This window comes from Chiloscyllium punctatum, chromosome 39 (assembly GCF_047496795.1).
Source record: "Chiloscyllium punctatum isolate Juve2018m chromosome 39, sChiPun1.3, whole genome shotgun sequence".
NCBI lineage: Eukaryota > Metazoa > Chordata > Chondrichthyes > Orectolobiformes > Hemiscylliidae > Chiloscyllium > Chiloscyllium punctatum.
This window is the reverse complement of record NC_092777.1, coordinates 67,091,957-67,111,647: the sequence shown is the minus strand read 5'-3', so window position 1 is coordinate 67,111,647 and position 19,691 is coordinate 67,091,957. Positions and strand designations below refer to the sequence as shown.

The following is a 19,691-nucleotide window of genomic DNA, read 5'->3' as shown; positions in this document are numbered from 1 at the left end:
TTATTTTGGCTTAACATTTATAACATTTTTGCAGTCATGTTCTTCACTGCTTACTGTCACATGTAACTTTACTCTTGGCAAGTTCATTTAATGTTAGACTGTTATTCGCTCACAAAGCAATTGATTTTCAATTTTAAAATCGCATGCTAGCTACCTGCTAACTTTGTAATGACCTGTTTATTTCTGTGTTTTCTGTCTGTTAACCAACCCTTGTAAATGCCCATTATTATACAAAATATTTGTAAATTATTAAGGAATTATTGTATTCTGGCCAAATGTAAGTGCTCAGCCAAAACATTGACTGCTCATGCGAGGGCATACTGCCTGCTATATTTCTTTACAAAGTCAGTGATCCTGCGTTAAAGAAGAATTAATTGGCCACTTTCCAGTGGGCAGCACAGTGGTTAGCACTGCTGCCTCACAGCGCCAGAGACCTGGGTTCAATTCCCACCTCAAGCAATTGTCTGTGTGGAGTTTGCACATTCTCCTCGTGTCTGTGTGGGTTTCCTCTGGGTGCTCCGGTTTCCTCCCACAGTCCAATAACGTGCAGATTAGGTAAATTGGTCATGCTAAATTGCCTGTAGTGTTAAGGCAAGGGGTAAATGTAGGGGAATGTGTCTGGGTGGGTTGCTCTTCAGAGGGTCGGTGTGGACTTGTTGGGCTGAACGGCCTGTTTCCACTCTAAGTAATCTAATCTTTAAAAAAAATTCTCTCTGGTCACTTCCAGAAATTTTGAACCTTATTTGCTGGCTGTTGTGAGGTTAACTGGTTCATAATCTCTTTGTCATTTAGCTGTCCCCTTTTACTACTTAGAGGGGAGACACCAATCTCAATTCCATGGAATCGTAGCAAACTCTAATGTGAGGATCTGCTCTTACACTCTCTGGGTTAACCTAATATAAACTCCTCCTTTTAGTCTTGGTAGGATTTTAGTTTGTGCCATTTGATCTGTTTTAAAGCCAAAGTGAACCAAACTGCATAATTGTCATCTCTGTGCAAAGTTTATAATAACTCTTCCCAATTCCTCTCCTTTCATCATTCTACATATTGATGTAGGTCTAAGTAACAGCTTAAATAAACCAGAAATTGCTGGCAAACTCAGCAGGTCTGGCAGCATCTGTGGAGAGAGAAACAGTTAACATTTCGAATCCCGTATGAGTTGTTTGTTAATTTTTGGAACCGAAGGCAGCTGCCATGGGAGCACAACCTACACAATCCTCCTCCAAGCCACATAGTTTCCTAACTTGGAAACACATTTTGGATGTAGGTTTGCTTGCTGAGCTGAAAAGGTTCATTTCCAGACATTGTTACCTTACTAGGTAACATCTTCAGTGGACCTCATGCAAAGCAATGCTGAAAATTCTTGCTTTGTTATTCATATGTTTGTGTTTCTTTGGGTTGGTGATGTCATCTCCTGCGGTGAAGTCCCTTCCTGTTCCTTTTCACAAGTGGTGGTAGATGGAGTGTTAACTCTATTTGTTTGTTAGATTTCCAGTTGGAATGCCATGCTTCTAGCTACATATAGACATGACCCTCTCACTAGTATCCTCACCTATGGATGACGAAGGACATGACTTCAACTGGGACACACATCCATCCAAGGACAAGCCAAATGAAGACATGCACAAGAATTCCAAGAAGCATAGAGTTCCAGTTGGAATACTATCAACAAACACATCAAGTTAGACACCATCTACCACTCCCGAGAAAAGGAACAGGAAGTGACTTCACCACACGAAAAGACATCACCAACCCAAAGAAACCCAAACATATGAATAACAAAGCAGGAATTTTCAGCATTGCTTCGCATGAGTCCACTGAAGATGTTACCTAGCAAGGTAACGAAACATCTGGAAATGAACCTTTCAGCTCAGTGAGCAAACCTATATCCAAAACCTCAACCTGAGCTACATATCTTCTCAAACCTCGCTTGGAAATATGTCTCCAGTACCTTCACTATTGCTGGGTCAAAGTTTGAAAACTCTCTTGCTAACATAGTGAGTGTACCGACATCACATGGACTGCAACACCTCAATGTGATGACTTACTGCCTTCTCAAAGACCACTGGCAGTGAACAATAATTGCTGGCCGAGCCAGAGCTGTCACGTCCAACAATGAATAAAATAACTAAATTCTGGGCAAGATTCTTGTGTAATTTCCTTTCTTTACCTTGACCAGTAAGTAACCCTTGTGCTGCACACAGTATCCTTACACTGGTTGTAATAATGCTGTGGCCATTGTTCTTAGCTATTAGTTTGAGTGACTAACTGCCCTCCTTTTACTTAGAACCAGATCAGTTAGTTATGGGAACACACAGCACAGACTATTCAGCTTTTATGCTCAAGAACTATTCTTTCATTCCATTAGTGTTTCTCATTTACAATTTGTCGATATAACTAAGTAAAATCTACCTCTCTATCCATGTTTTGATAATTATCTTGAAGCTACTTTCTTAGATCATACTTAGAACTAGAAAGATAATGAAGAATACTTAACAGCTTATTGACAAATCAGGAGTTTAAACCTTGGGCATACAGAAACAGGGGGTTAGACCCACTGGAATAGGAGTATGTTTATGAAACATTTAATCTGACCGTCAAATTCCCATTTCAAATGACTGGCATCTGCAAGATTTTGCTGCTAAAGAAGTTGTAGGTATGGATGTCTTCACTTTCTTGAGAATTGCATCTGAAATGTGTTCTGTGCATTCTGAGGTGTCCTGTAACTTTCTTTCTTAAACAAAAGTCACTTAATACAGAATAGGTTTTGTGGAGGAAAGTAAATCTAGAGAAACTTTGGGGTGGAACGTAGGAATTGGAGGAGGCCTAATTTCATCATTCGATAACAAGGACTCTGGGTAATCCAAGATGGAGGATGGGAAAATTTCTGGCTGTAACAGCTGCTTTTTTTTTGGAAGTATTTTAGGTATTGGAGGTCATTTCCTCAAATTCCAGAAGCAGCAATTCCTGTTTTATATGCATTGTTTTGGAACTTTTGGAGGGGAAAAAACAGTCAAAACAACAGCACTTTTAAAAGGGAGAAAAACAGACCAAGGAAGCACATGGTGAGGTCAGTGCAAGGGAGAGAGAAAGAAACCCACATTGCCAACTGACGACAGAGTTAGTAGTTACTGCCTTTGCTGTTGAATTCTTGTATTGCTGGACATCGGAGTGCTTCTGAGGCTGAGGGGTGACCTTATAGAGGCTTACAAAATGGAGGGACATGGATAGGGTAAATAGACCAAGTCTTTTCCCTGGGATCGGGGATTCCAGAACGAGAGGGCATAGGTTTAGGGTGAGAGAGGAAAGATATAAGAGACCTAAGGGGCAACTTATTCACAGAGGGTGGTATGCGTATGGAATGAGCTGCCAGAGAAAGTGGTGGAGACAGGTACAACTGCAACATTTAAAAGGCATCTGGATGGATATATGAATAGGAAGGGTTTGGAGGGATGTGGCTGGATGCTGGCAGATGGGATTAGGTTGGGATATCTGGTTGGCATGGACCGGATGGTCAGTTTCCACACTGTACATCTCTATGACTCTAATATCAAAGTTGATTTATGGCCAAATTCTAGATACCTGCCATATCTCTAATACCTTTTTGCTTGACCAAAAAAGTTACCATCTCTAATTTAAAACTAACATCTGATACTGCATCCATTGCCATTTATGGAACAGAGTTCCAAACATTTAATACTCTGTGTATAGAAGTGCTTCGTAACATTTATCCTGAATGGTCTGGCCCTACTTCACAGACTATGGCCCCTAATTCTAGAATCTCCAACCAATAGAAATTAATCTACCATGTCTTGTTTTTTCTGTTAATATCAATCAGATCACCCTATGTAACCCTGTAAATTCTAGGAAAATAAGGCCTAATTTGTGTAATCTCTCCTCAATACCTGGGCTTCAGCAGTCAGGTTATTATTGTAGTCCTACATTGTACTCCCTTCAAGGCCAATAGACACTTCTGAAGGTATGGTGACCAAATCTGTTCTCAGCACTGCACAGCTGCCTTACTGTACCAGGGGTCTGTGTTCGATTCCAGGCTTGAGCCACTGTGTCTGTGTGGAGTTTGCACATTCTCCTTGTGTCTGCATGAATTTCCCCTGGAAACTCTGGTTTCCTCCCACAGTTCCAAGATGTGCGGGTTAGGTAGATTGAGTTTATCCAGGGGTGTATAAGCTAGGTGGGTTAGCCTTGGGAAATGCAGGGCTACAGGGCTAGAGTTTCGGGGCGAGTGCTTTGGATGCTGTTTGAAGACTCAATGGGCCAAATGGTCTCCTTCGCCACTGTAAGGATTCTATGATTCTGTCACTTGCCACTGAACCGATTTCCCAGTCGTTGTCAGTAATTTGTCCTCCTTTCTATGGGCTTCCACCTTAGTTAACAGGCCGTTAGATGGGACTTGATCAAAACTAGAAGTCCACACCTTTTAAAACATCAATAGATATTCCCCTGTCCACTAACTCTGTCACTTTTTTTCAAAACATTCCCTGAGGTGTGTCAGATGTGACCGACCTGTTATGAACCCACACTGGCTCTCCTTGATTGATTGACTGACAGAGTTTTCAAAATGTTCTGTTATCCCATCCTTGATTTATAGATTCCAACAATTTCCTCAGTACAGATGTTAGGTTGAGTGATCTGTAATTCCCTGATTTTTCTATTTTGCCCTTAAAAACAAAGTAGCGTGTGCAGTTTTTCAACTCAGAGGGATGACTCCTGTCTCAAGGAAACTCCAAAGATTGTACTTCGGGCATCTCCAACGTGCCCCTACTTTTAGAACCCTTGAGTGGAAAAGCCATCAAGCCCTGGTTATTTGTCACTCTAATTCAATGAATTTCCTATATGCAGATGTTTTACTCACCAATTTTATTCGGTCCCTGTTCCTGAGCTAATTTCCCTTTGGCAAGCTATCCTGTTTTTGACTGTGCTGTTGGCATCGGGGCAGTGGACAGGGGAATAAAAATGAATGCATTGCCAACATAACTTCCAGTAAATCGTAAAGAAAGGAAGTACAGAAGATCTGGATTCTGAGCAGACTCGGGAAGCTGTGGAGTTAACCAGGCTGACTCCCTTGTATCTGGGAGTTTCAGACTGTCACTGTCTTGTGGTTAGTTTGTCTTATTCATGCTGCCTACACTTCCCCCTTCCCTTCTTCTTCCCCCCCCCCCCCCCCAAATGTGGGTTGCTTTCATAGTCACTCTGATGTACATCTACTTGGCCAACTATGGTCAAAACCTTTATATTGCATAGAACTTGAATAAAATAAATTGACCTAAGAAGCTTCACAGGAGTGCTATTGAATAAAGTTGATAGAGTCATGTGAATATTGAGTCATTGTTCAAAGAAGTGGAGTATTTAAAAAAAACTTCTGAGGAAAGTGAGAGTGAATGGTGAGAAGTTTAGGCAAAAGAGTTCCAGAGCTTTGGTCCTAAGCAGCCGAAGGTATAACTGCAAATGCTGCAGAAATGTATCATTGGTGTTTAACAGCAGAAGGCTGAGGTACGGGGATGATATACAGAGATGTTAGTATGCAGTGTTGGTGTGCAGATGGGTTCAGGGGCTCATCTCCAATCAAATAAATCGCTAGGATTATATGCTGCCTGGTTCATTCTCTGCCAAGGAGCGGGATGGAATTTATATTGGGGATCAAAGACAATACTTGGTCTAATGCTATGTTTTCACATGATGTTTCCAAGGAGCATTTGAGAAATAGGAAGGGCTAAGGAAAGTTCCTTGGGAGATAATGGTGCAGGAACTGGAAGCAAATCTGTTGCACATGATTCTCTGTCCATAGTTAGGTCAATGAGAGCTGGAGCAGTCTCACCCAGCTAATGGACAATGGAGAGCTGCTGGAGAAGGATAGCATGGTTGACTGTATCAAAGGCTGAACAGAGGATGAGGAGCGTTAAAGTCAAGGATGCTAAAAAGGCAGAGCTGTCTAGGATGGTTGTGTGGCAGCAGGAGATTGGAAGGGTCCACGTCATGGCGGGATTAGAAACAAGGATTGGAATTCTCCTAGCGGTGGTATTAAATCAGGAGCTGGTACACAACAAGGTAGGATTTGATGCAATTTGGAACATGACCAACAGATTTTAAGATGACATCATGTTTATGTAGTATACAATGTGGGCAACTATCAAGAGTGGACAGGAACTGTTAACTACTGGATTAGTGGTGCTGGAAGAGCACAGCAGTTCAGGCAGCATCCAACGAGCAGCGAAATTGACGTTTCGGGCAAAAGCCCTTCATCAGGAATAAAGGCAGTGAGCCTGAAGCGTGGAGAGATAAGCTAGAGGAGGGTGGGGGTGGGGAGAGAGTAGCATAGAGTACAATGGGTGAGTGGGGGAGGAGATGAAGGTGATAGGTCAAGGAGGAGAGGGTGGAGTGGATAGGTGGAAAAGAAGATAGGCAGGTCGGACAAGACCAGACAAGTCAAGGAGACAGTGCTGAGCTGGAAGTTTGAAACTAGGATGAGGTGGGGGAAGGGGAAATGAGGAAGCTGTGGAAGTCCACATTGATGCCCTGGGGTTGAAGTGTTCCGAGGTGAAAGATGAGGCGTTCTTCCTCCAGGCGTCTGGTGGTGAGGGAGCGGCGGTGAAGGAGGCCCAGGACCTCCATGTCCTTGGCAGAGTGGGAGGGGGAGTTGAAATGTTGGGCCACGGGGCAGTTTGGTTGATTGGTACGGATGTCTCGGAGATGTTCCCTAAAGCACTCTGCTAGGAGGCGCCCAGTCTCCCCAATGTAGAGGAGACCACATCGGGAGCAACGGATACAATAAATGATATTGGTGGATGTGCAGGTAAAATTTTGATGGATGTGGAAGGCTCCTTTAGGGCCTTGGATAGAGGTGAGGGAGGAGGTGTTTTTACACCGCAGGTTTTACAGTTCCTGCGGTGGCAGGGGAAGGTGCCAGAATGGGAGGGTGGGTTGTAGGGGGCGTGGACCTGACCAGGTAGTCACGGAGGGAATGGTCTTTGCGGAAGGTGGAAAGGGGTGGGGAGGGAAATATATCCCTGGTAGTGGGGTCTTTTTGGAGGTGGCGGAAATGTCGGCGGATGATTTGGTTTATGCGAAGGTTTGTAGGGTGGAAGGTGAGCACCAGGGGCGTTCTGTCCTTGTTACGGTTGGAGGGGTGGGGTCTGAGGGCGGAGGTGCGGAATGTGGGCGAGATGCGTTGGAGGGCATCTTTAACCACGTGGGAAGGGAAATTGCGGTCTCTAAAGAAGGAGGCCATCTGGTGTGTTCTGTGGTGGAACTGGTCCTCCTGGGAGCAGATACGGCGGAGGCAGAGAAATTAGGAATACGGGATGGCATTTTTGCAAGAGATAGGGTGGGAAGAGGTGTAATCCAGGTAGCTATGGGAGTCGGTGGGTTTGTAAAAAATGTCAGTGTCAAGTCGGTCTTCATTAATGGAGATGGAGAGGTCCAGGAAGGGGAGCGAGGTGTCAGAGATGGTCCAGGTAAATTTAAGGTCAGGGTGGAATGTGTTGGTGAAGTTGATGAATTGCTCAACCTCCTCGCGGGAGCACGAGGTGGCGCCAATGCAGTCATCAATGTAGCGGAAGAAGAGGTGGGGAATGGTGCCGGTGTAATTACAGAAGATCAACTGTTCTACGTAGCCAACAAAGAGACAGGCATAGCTGGGGCCCATGGAACTGTTAAGTCTGAAGATAACAAAGGTATGTGTGAGAGTTTCAGAATCAGGTGAGAGAGAAGTTGAATGACGTAAAGGAAGAAGTACTTGTGAATGTGGAGCTGTTACCGATCCAACAGCAGGCTGGTGGTCTCCAGAACAACTGGTGACTTTGAGGAAAGAGATATGCATCTCATTAGGATAGGTCTGGCTCCAAAGTAGATATCTGGTTTGAAGTATGAGTAAAGAGAATCTTATATGTAATTGGTAATGCGATTTTCATAGTCTGGCAAATATCTTAACATTATATGAATGATTAACCAGGCAGTCTGTCTCCTGAATGGAACATCACTGGGAGCTTGAATCCGCCCATTTCACTTCCAGCCAGTGTCTAACCAGCACAGTGAGTAAGCACATTGACCTTCCCAGGGCTGATACCTGACCTTTGCCAGTTGAAGACCAGCAGTTATCCAGAGACTGCTTTAAGATGTTCCCAATTCCAGCCTATATCCACCTCTGCTTTCACTCAGTGTGACGTGGCTGTCAGGGGGAGCGCATTAGGCACTCAAAGTGTCAGTGTGGATTTCTCAATAACAACTTTTGGAGCCTTTCAAACCTTCCCAGTGTGTTTGGGTGTGAGGCATGCAGTCACTTAGAAACACATCCTCCTATTCTCAGTGTGTTCTCTGTTGCCTGATTACTGGTTCTTTTGTATTCTGCAGATCCTGGGGTTGCTGCTGTGGATTGTCTGCTGGTTGGACCTCTTCTGTTCATTTGCTGAACTGGTGAATAATCGACCAAAAGCTGCAGCATATTTCATCAGCCCCTTACTGCTGGGAGTCACAATGGTGAGCAGACCATTGCACAATAATATCGCTGATGTGGTGTACGATGCCATGCGATATGTCATTAGGAATTTGGAGCACTGACTAACAGTCTAAGTCTATATTTTGAGATGTTTGGATGATTCTCCAACTTTCTCCTAACTGTGGATTCCCTTCCACCTCTTGTCCTGCTCATGAGTGGTATTGTCGCGACTGAGTGAAGCTTACTGCACCAGGTAGTCGTATTATTCAGAACTGGATCTGCAGCTATGTCCTTCTGAACTTGTACTCTGTCTAAACTGTGAGGAGAACACCTCAAGCCAGCAACAGCAGGCTCTTGTTTGGGATTGAGTATCCTGATTCATTGTGACTAGATGAGCTGTAAAGTGACGATAATAATGGAGATAATCCTGAAGAAGTGACCACTTGGTCTCAATGAGCTTCCCCCTGCCTCCAATTTTTGTTCCCTCCCTAAATCATTCCTGTCAACTGTGTATGGCTCCTGAAATCCTGGTACTGATTTATGTATTTCCTCACTTGTACATATCGTCCTCATGAGCCCACTCCTGCTCAAATGTGCTTGATTCTTGACTGCCACTTGCAGTGGACTAGCAAATTCCTGAGGATTCGCTGAGCTGATTCCTGGGATAAGTACAGATTGATTCTGAATCTGTGGAGTTTAGAAAAAAGGTATTCTTATTAAAGTGTGAAACACTCTCTGGGGATTTGAGTCTGTTTCCTTTGAGGCTGGAATCTAGAAAAAGGGGCACTGTTTCAGAAGCGGTGGTCTCCTATTTATGATGGGAATTAGAACAATTTTCTTCTCTCAGAGTTGTTAATCTTTGAACTCTCTATCCAAGAATGGAGGCCGGGTGACTGACCAAATTCAAGACCGAGTAAACCAGACCTTTAGATGTACAAAGGAGTCTGAGATTATAAAGGGTCCATCAGTGGAGATCAGGCTGCAGTCAGATTTTATTGAATGGCACAGTCAGCCCTTGTTCTTATGTTTGTCTCAAACCACTGTAACAGTGCAAAATAAAAAGCCAATCACAACTTTCGCCACTTAATTAAAAATGGGGAATCAGTACTTTGAATGTAATGCCCATAATGAGCACTAAAATCTTGGTTGAGATGAGGTAGAGTTTGATCCTTTTGAGACTGGGTGGCACACTGAGGTAGTTAAGGTAAATTTCAGTTTTTGAGTGCAGGCAGGGTCAGGCTCTACAGCTGATTATCATCGCTAATACTAGACAGGTGACCATTCGCTTGACAAGCCGATTTCATCGGAACAGAAAGAGATCATTTTTCCATTTGACTTTATTAAACTGGAACAGCAAGTGACCATTTAGCACCTTGAGTCTGCTTTGCGCTGATGATGATTACGGCTAATCAGCCAGTCCCCCTTTATTCAATACCTGTCTAATAAAACTTGCCTCTATTTCAGTTTGGAAGTTGCAATTACACAGAATTTTGGGGAAGAGAGTTTGATTTCCTCTAACCCAGTGCGAAAAAGTATTCCTGATACCATCCCTGAATGGCCTGGCTCTGTTCGGAGGTTTATGCCCTTGTTCTTCCATCACTACTTCACCAAAGGAAAGAGTTCACATCTTCATCTCAATAAGCATAGATTGGATTCATAGAGTCAGACAGCACAGAAACAGACACTTCAGTCCAACTCGTCCACGCCAACCAGACATCCCAATCTGACCTAGTTCCATTTGCCAGCATTTAGCCCTTATCCCTCCAAACACTTCCTATTCATATCCTCCCCCAAATGTATTTTAAATGTTGTAATTGTACCAACCTCCTCCTCCTTCCTCTGACAGCTCGTTCCGTACACACAAACCTCTGTGTGGAAAAAGTCGCCTTTTGGGTCTCTTTTTAAATCGTTCTCCTCTCACCCTAAATCTCTGCCTTCTAGTTTTGGACTCCCCAACACGAGGGAAAAGACTTTGTCTATTCACCCTGTCCAAGCTCCTCAGATTTTATACCCCTCTATAAGCCTCTGACACTCACCTTATTCAGCCTCTCCCTCTAGCTCAAATCCTCCAGTCCTGGTAAGATCCTTGTAAATCTTTTCTGCACCTTCCCAAGTTTAACAACATCTTTCCGATAGGAAGGTCAACCAGAATTGTGCACACTGTTTCAGAAGTGGCCTCACCAATGTCTAGTACAGCTGCAAGATGATGTCCCAACTCCTATAGTCAGCATTCTGACGAGACGGAATTTGAGCTAAGATATGTGAGGTCCAGAGCTGAGCAAGCTGGTGCTGAGAAGTGGAGGAGCAGGCTGTAAAAGTGAGCTTACACAAACAACAATGTGCAATTGTGAGTGATATCAGAGTGATGTGGAAGGATAGTTAAAGCTTGGTTATTATAACCCTCGTCTTTTTTTTGTGTGTGGTTTCAGTTACTTGCAACGTTTCTGATTCAGTACGAGAGATTACGGGGGATGCAGTCATCTGGGGTGCTTTTCCTCTTCTGGCTGATCACCTTGATTTGTGCTGTGATACCTTTCAGATCCAAGATCCTGGTGACATTCAATGAGGTAAGCACAGGAGGGCTGAAGGGCAGCTAAAGTGTTAATTGGAACATGCCCACAAACGTTAAATGGTATAATCTCTTCATCCTGTAAATGCAGCATTAGTGTATTCCAAATCACACTGAGGATCTTGGAGCCACTGACCCGGGATGGACAAATCATATGGATAGGAGGAAATAGATATTCTGGAACTTTCCTCCCTTTTCTTTGATAATGCATAAGCGGTTATGCAAAACTTTCAGATTTGATTAAAATGGTGGGTTGAGCATGCTGTGCTGTGGGATGAAGGGGTTGATGGACTGAATTTGCTATGGCATTTCATAATCTGTTATGCTGTAGCCCCAGTGGGCAGTCTGCACTTGAGCAATAGGGCCTTCTAATCGGCTTGCTGCTGGGGATAAGACTCTCCCACTTCACAAGTCCACAAGTCACAATGAGGCAGTGAGTGGGATGGTGCTGCCTTAGCAAAACAAGCAAGACTTTTTTTTTGTCCTTTTGTTCATAGGATATGGGCATTGCCAGCTAGGGCAGTATTTATTGCCCATCCCTAATTGGCCTGGAGCTGCCTTTTGCTTCTGTAGATCTTGGGATCGAGGAACAACACTGTACTGTTAGGGTGGGGATTCCAGTGTCCATGAAGGACTGGTGAAATAGTTCCAAGTCAGGGTGGTATATATCTGTTGCCCTTGTCCTTATAGGTGATGGAGGTCACAGGTTTGGAAGGTTTTTTCAAAGGAGCCTTGGTGATTTACTGCAGTGCAACTTGTAGATGGCACATACTGCTGCTACTTTGTGTCACTGGTGAATGTTGAAGATGATGGTTGGAGTGCCAGTTCAACAGCTATTTTTGTCCAGGACTGTGTCTGAGTGTTGGAGTAGCATCTATCCAGGCAAGTGGGGAGTATCCCATCACACTCCCAACTTCATCTTATGGATGATGGACAGGCTCTGGAGAGTCAGGTGATGAGTTATTTGCTGCAGGATTCACAACCTCTGACCTGTTGTAACTATAGTTACCACCGGTAACTCCAGTTCAGCTTCTGGTTAAATGCAACCCCCCCCCACCAGGATGTTGATAGTTGTAGCTTCAGTGATGGTAATGTCATTGGATGTCGAGGGGAGTTGGTTACTTTCATTCTTGTTGGAGATGATCATTGCCTGACATGTGTGATGTGAATATTACATGCCACTTAACAGCTCAATCTGGATATTGTCCAAGTGTTTCTGCATTTGGACATGAACTGCACCACTATCTGACAAGTCACATGTGCAATCATCAGCGAACACTTGCTCTCTTAACTATATCATCAGCATTTACTGGAAGCTACAAGACTACAGGTGTCCGCAGTCACTCTAATGTTCCACACACAGCGATCGTCATCAATATGCTGACTTTTGGCATTGGCTTCTGGTTTTGGAAGTCCTTGCCAGGTGTGGGAACTTCAAGGCCTGCACCACTGTGATTAAGGTTGGAGGGAGACCTGCCTAGGATGGAGGGAAGGTCATTGAACCAGCTGAAGATGGCTGGGCCAAGAAGGCGACTGTGAAGATGTTTTTGGACTCAGTTGATTGACCTTCAACAGCCATTTCCTTTGTACCAGGCATTACTCCAAGCAGTGGAGAGTTTTTTCCCCTAATTCTTATCAATCCCAGCATTGCTAGGGCTCCTGATGCTGAATTCAGTCAGATGTCACCTTGTTGCCATGGGTAGTTACACTCCCCTGATGTCTGGGGTTTAGCTCTTTTGACCCAAGGCTGTAACAAGGTCAGGAGCTGAGAGGCCCTGGAGAAACCTAAACTGAGTGTCACTGAGCAGGTTATTGCTGAGCAGGTGCTGCTTGATAGCCCTGTTGATGACCCCTTCCATCACTTTACTGATGATGGAGAGTAGATTGATCAGACTGCAAATGGCTTGGTTGGAATTTTTATGCATTTTTGTGAACAGAACATTCTTGAACCATTTTCCAACTTGTCAGGTAAATGCTACTTTTGCAACTGTTCTGGATTGGTTTGGCTAGGGGAGCAGCAAGTTGTTAATACAATCCAGAATGTTGTCAGTGCCCATACCTTTTTACATGCAGAATCTTTGGGTATTTCTTGATTAATGCTTGGAATGAATCCAACTGGCTGAAGACTGGAATCCATAATGCTCGGAACCACAGGGTCATCCACTTGGCACGTCTGACTAAAGATTATTGTGGATCTATCTGTGAAATTTCTTACACTAATGTGCTGGGCTTCCCATAGCATTGAGGGTGGAGATAGGTGGCTCCTGCTAGATAGCTCCCCATCACTCGTGACCTGATGTGACAGAACTGCAGGACTAAAGTTAATTGTGGAATTTCCACACTCGCTCTATCACTTGCTGGTTCAGTTTGATGCATGTAATCTGTGTAATAACTCCAGCAGGTTGACACCTCATTTTTAGACCTGTTTAGTGCTACTCCTGGCATGTCCTCCAACACTAATCATCGGATTAGGGTTATTCTCCAGTTTGATGGAAGTGGCAGAGTGAGAGATTGCTGGCCATGATGTTACAGCTTTTGGGATGGCATGTTGGCACGGTGGTTAGTTCTGCCTGCCTCACAGCGCCAGGGACCCATGTTTGGGCAACTGTCTGTCTGTGTAGAGTTTGCACAATTCTCCACCCTCCTCCGCCTGGGTTTCCTTTTATTACTCTGGTTTCCTCCCAGAGTCCAAAAAATGTGCAGATATGGGAGATTGGACAATTTAGTGTGGCCATAGTGTCCAGGGATGTGCAGGCTCGGTGGATTAGCCATGGAAAATGCCATGGGTTTTAGGGGGATGGGTCTGGGTGGGATACTCTTTTAAAGGTTAGTGTGGATTTGAATGGCCTGCTTCCACACTGTAGGGATTCTATGATTGAATTACAATTCTGCTGTTGCTGTGGTTGTTGACAGCATCTAGAATACCCAATTTTGAGCTGCTGCTTCTGTTCAAAATATCCCATTTAATATGATGGTAATGCCACACCATGATGGGTGGCATCCTCTCTCTGAAGGCAGACCTTCAGTGTGCGGACTTGTGGGGAAGACATGATTACTTAGTGGGGCATCCTGAAGAAGGAAGAGAATGGGCCCTCCTTATGGATGCAAACAGGAACTTGACCTGAATGGAACTCATTGTTTCTCTGGTTGAAAGAGTTTGGGTAATATTTGTGAGTTTTGTAGAGGCAGCCATACTGCTGTGTCCTGAAATGTGAATAAATTGCTGACAGTTTTCTCTGTGCATTGTTCTTTCTTCCCAGGGTAAAGTAATTGATGTCTTCCGATTTACCACCTTCTATATCTACTTTGCCTCAGTTCTGATCCAGTTCTTTCTCTGCTGCTTCAGTGAACCTCCTCCATATTTTGCAGCAGCATCTTCGAATGAGGTGAGTCCAGCTGCTAAAGTTTATAGCATTTCCCATCTCTGACCATCATGGTCTTGAAGGATCCAGTTAATTGTGGATGCCAGGAGATTCACAAACAATGTCTCAAGTTGTCAGTTGCCCTTCAGTGGGGTAACATTTTCACTGCTGAGACAGAATGCTACAGACTCCAGCACGTTGAGCATATAGTGCAGGTTAAAACTCCGTGCAGTACAGACTGGAAGCTGCTCGGCCAGAGGCTTATAACTGTGGGAGAGCAGCTCAGTCATAAAATCAAGGAGTTGAATGCATGGGTTAAGATTACTGTGTGGGGAAAATGGGTTTCATTTCATGGGACACTGGTAGCCGGACTGAGATAGAAGAAAACTGTTCCAGTGGGACAGGTTTCACTCCAATCATACTAGGATCAGTGCCTTGGTGAATGAAATAACTAGAGCTGTTGAGAAGTCTTCAAACTAATTTGGAGGGGTGGCTGTTATGGACCAGACTGACCCCCTCAAATATTTGCCTATACCTTAAATTTTTCTTACTTTAAAGGCAAATGTAAAGTGTCTCTGATTCAATGCAACTGGTAAAATGTTCAATGTTAAGCAAAATACAATTTATTTAAACGCCATTGTTGAAATACAACCAAAGCAAGAGGAATTTAGAATAACACCTCTCTTGAAAAGCTTAATAGAATAATGGATAAATTCCTATTACTGATTAACTGTTCCAATATAGTAATATCATATAAACACACCCCTTGCCAAAAAAGAAAATTCTGCCAAAATATTTTAACATGTAGTTGTCCAATCCAGGAGGAAAAACTGAGAAGCAACCAGGAGACATTCACTGAAGCTTCCAACTCAGACCCTAATAGCTTCTACTTAAGGCTAAACTAAAAACTTAAAACCAAACAGGACAAAGTAACCTCTTGAAAGCCACATCATCATCGCTTGGGTTCGGGAGAGGGCGATACATAAGTTTAAAAAAGATTAAGCAAGTAGGCAAAAAACACTTGGCACATGGAATGTTTTGTGGGGAAATAGGAGGTTATGAATTTGGAAGGTAGAGAAGAGGAGCTGAATATTTCTTAAATGAGGAAAGAAAGCAGACAGCTGCAGCACAAAGGGATTTGGGAATCCTCGTGCAAATGTTGTAATCAAGGAATTACTCATCTAGGAGGAAGGGTAATGGGTGAACAAGAATTTGGTGTGAGATAGAATATGGGGAGCTGAACTTTGGATGAGCTTAGGCTTTGTAGAGAATAGGATGTTAACGGATGGAGAAATATATTGGAATAATCCAGTGTGGTGAGAACAAAAACAGTGGTTAGCACTGTTGCCTCACAGCGCCAGAGACCCGGGTTCAATTCCCACCTCAGGTGACTGTGCAAGCTCCACACAGACATTCTCCTCATGTCTGCGTGGGTTTCCTCTGGGTGCTCTGGTTTCCTCCTACAGTCCAAAGATGTGTGGGTCAGGTGAATTGGCCATGCTAAATTGTCTGTAGTGTTAGATGAAGGAGTAAATGTAGGGGAATGGGTTTGGGTGGTTGCTGTTCGGAGGGTTGGTGTGGACTTGTTGGGCCGAAGAGCTTGTTTCCACACTGTAAGTCATTTAATCTTTAAAAATAGATGAGGGTTTCACCAACAGATAAATGGAGTTAAGACATTGAGTCACGTGATGTTTGAATGTGGAAACAGGAAATGTGGCTGGGCATTCTGCCTGGGGTCAAATGTAACAAGAAATGTTTTGAACACCAGCTTAATCTCAGTCTGTTGCCAACAAGAGAGATTGAGTATGTGGATAGAGAAGAGGGATAGAAAACAATGGCTTTGGTCTTTCTAATATTTACTTGGAAGAAATTTCTACCCATTGACTAGATGTTGGATATACAATCTGATAATTTAGCGATAGCGGAGTTGTTGAGAAAGGTAGTGCTGTTGTAATGCAAATACAAGAAAAACTAGCATCCACATTCAGTGGTAATAGGAAAGGCAAATTGACAATTGTATGGTGTCACCCATTAAGACAGAAATGAGGATGGTCATTGCTAAGACAGTACTGCAAGGTTGGAGATGCCACCTTTCAGATAACTTGTTAAACTGGGGTCTGTCTGCCCACTCAGTTGAACATGGAAATTGTGCCACAGATTTTTTTTAAGAACAGAAAAGTTCTTTGTGGTGACCTTGCTAATGTATCCCTCAACCAATATCACTAAACCTGTTCAATTGCCACTTGTCATTAGGTTTTTGAGAGCTTTGGGATGTTCTGAAGTTGTTTGATTTTGCATCAACACAGCAATTTTCTTGTGTAAAGAATATGTAGCAATGGGATTTGATCTGGGTTTGTGCAAAGATGTGAAACCTCAATGGAAATAAAAATGCTTGGAGACAACTAGCTGCTGAAGGGCTTTTGCCAGAAATGTCAATTTTCCTGCTGCTCGGATGCTGCCTGACCTGCTGTGCTTTTCCAGCACTACTCTAATCTAGACTCTGCTTCCCAGCATCTGCAGTCCTCACTTTTGCCTCGCTGTCTCACAGTAAAGATGGAGCTGTAGTGTGTTGATCCAGGCAGTAAAGACCATGGTTCCCATCTGTCCTTGTTTTGAAGGAATTCAAGTACAGGAGGAGTAAAAGTAACACTCCAGTTTTTCTGCATTTCAGTTTTATCTAGGCTGATCTGTATCTTAATAGTGGAACATTTGAACCATCCCAGAATCTCATCTCCAATCAAATAAAAGCTCAAGTTGATGAGATTTTAATGCTTAGATTGGAGTACCTAACCTGCCATCTCCTTTAGGTTGCCATCTTTTGGCTGAAGAGCAGTCCAATAAGAATGATAACAGTGAAGCTAAGCTCTATATTCTAGTCACCCAGTGATACCAACATTTAACAACTTGCTGCAGTGGAAAAAGTGTGTTTCAATGAATAGATTTCTCAGTCCCAGCCCAATTTTAGAATATTAACTGGGAGATTCCAAATTAACATTGGATTACTTACAGTGTGGAAACAGGCCCTTCGGCCCCACAAGTCCACACTGACCCTCGGAAGAGCAACCCGCCCAGACTCACTCCCCGATATTTACCCCTTCACCTAACACTACGGGCAATTTAGCATGGCCAATTCACCCAACCAGCACATTTTTGGAAGGAAACCCACGCAGACACGGGGAGAATGTGCAAACTCCACACAGACAGTTGCCTGAGACAGGAATTGAACCCAGGTCTCTGGCGCTGTGAGGCAGCAGTGCGAACCACTGTGGCACCGTGTTGCCACCTAGATTTACTGAAATAATAACATGGATAAATTGAAGCTGGGATTGTGGGTCTTTTGGCACAAAAGTAGACCATAAAGCCCATCAAGATTGCTTCACTATTCAATCAAATTATAACTGATCAACTGCTTCAATGCCACTTCTCCTCATTGTTGCCATAACTCCTTGACATCATTATTCTGCAGAAATAATCTGATTTCTGTCTTTCACGGTCCTCCTGCGATTGAAAATTTCCAAGATTGACCAGCATCTGAATGAAGAAATTGAGGGAAATATAGGAAAATAAGGAATATACAGAAAAAGAGTGTTGGCCTGTAAGGATCTGCCTATAGAACATGTAAGTAGAATGTGGTGCTGGACAAGCACAGCAGGTCAGGCAGCATCCGAGGAGCAGGAGAATCAACGTTTCAGGCAAAATCCCTTCATCAGGAATGAGGTCCTCACTCTCTACTCTAGTCTCCAGCATCTGCAGTCCTCCCTTTCACCTGTAGAGCATGTAAGACAACGCTTTCACTGTACCTCCATTCATGTGACACTAATAAATCAAATCCCATTCTAATTGACTAATTCTTTCAGAGCTGGCACAAACATGAAGGGATGTGATCCATGCTGTCCCACACTATGAATTCTAACTCAGAAGAGATTAAACTGACTGAAGGATTGACTGATCCTGTTCTCATTTCCCGCAGAATCGCTGCCCTGAAGAGAGTGCTGGATTCCTCTCTCGGCTGACCTTCTGGTGGTTTACTAGGTGAGTAGTTTCCTCCTCATTGCATTAGCAGTCAAACAATCCTCATGAGAGTATGGGTAATATCCCCTGTACAGTGCCTGATGCTAAACAACTGCAACAGAGAAAACTCTTAAGTGCAAAGATATTCCATTTATGCTGATCATCCTATCATGTAGCAATGTCTGCTTCAATTTTCTTGATCTAGGCATGGCCAAAGTATCACTTGCAATTGCTTATCTTCATGTTTCCATATTAATGCCTCTGGTGTCCTGCAAGGTTCTATCCTTCTGTCCCTCTCATCAATGTCACTTGGTGACATCTGAAACCGCAGTGTTTGTTCTCATGTTTCTGAGAAAAGTCCTAGCTATACCTCAACACTCCCTTTCTCAACAACTCCACTATCTCTAAATTATCAGATTGTATATCCCATATCTAGTCGATGGGTAGAAATTTCCTCAAGTAAATATTAGAAAGACAAAAGCCATTGTTTTCTATCACTCTTCTCCATCGACATTTTAATTCCCTCTTGTTGGCAACAGTCTGAGATTAAACTTGTCACAGATGTACAGCACAGAAACGGACGCTTCAGCCCAACCTGTCCATGCTGACCAGATATCCCAACCCAATCTAGTCCCACCTGCCAGCACCCGGCCCATATCCCTCCAAACCCTTCCTATCCATATACCCATCAGATGTCTTTTAAATGTTGTAATTGTACCAGCCTCCACCACTTCCCCTGGCATCTCATTCCATACACGCACCACTCTGCATGGAAAAGTTGCCCCTTTAGGTGTCTTTTATATCTTTCCCCTCTCACCCTAAACCTAAGCCCTCTAGTTCTAGGCTCCCCCACCCCAGGGAAAAGACGTTGCCTATTTATCCTATCCATGCCCCTCATAATTTTGTAAACCTCTATAAGGTCACCCCTCAGCCTCCGACACTCCAGGAAAAACAGCCCCAGCCTGTTCAGCCTCTCCCTGTAGCTCAAATCCTCCAACCCTGGCAACATCCTTTTAAATCTTTTCTGGACTCTTTCAAGTTTCACATCATTCTTCCGATCAGAAAGGGACCAGAATTGCAATATTCCAACAGTGGCCTAACCAATGTCCTGTACAGCCGCAACATGGCCTCCCAACTCCCGTACTCAATATTCTGACCAATAAAGGAAAGCATACCAAACGTCGCCTTCACTATCCTATCTACCTGCGACTGTTTCCTTTTTAGTTCTCTAGCTTCCATGTCTTTCTCTGTTGTCCTGTTTCCCTATCCCCATATCAGTTGAAGAAAAACGTTCAGA

The 19,691-nt window shown here is 43.7% G+C and overlaps 1 protein-coding gene across 4 annotated transcripts in view; it reads left to right on the top strand.

Moving 5' to 3' along the window:
• abcc3 (ATP-binding cassette, sub-family C (CFTR/MRP), member 3) overlaps window positions 1–19,691 on the top strand; it is a 137,525-nt gene that overhangs the window by 44,484 nt on the left and 73,350 nt on the right. For 2 of the 4 annotated variants that reach the window (XM_072558990.1, XM_072558991.1), the window contains exons 3-6: window positions 8,368–8,493; window positions 10,882–11,019; window positions 14,282–14,407; window positions 18,351–18,415. In XM_072558990.1, the coding sequence (XP_072415091.1) occupies window positions 8,368–8,493; window positions 10,882–11,019; window positions 14,282–14,407; window positions 18,351–18,415 (455 nt within the window). The remainder of the gene's footprint in view (window positions 1–8,367; window positions 8,494–10,881; window positions 11,020–14,281; window positions 14,408–18,350; window positions 18,416–19,691) is intronic. The other 2 variants (XM_072558992.1, XM_072558993.1) reach the window with 1 other exon arrangement.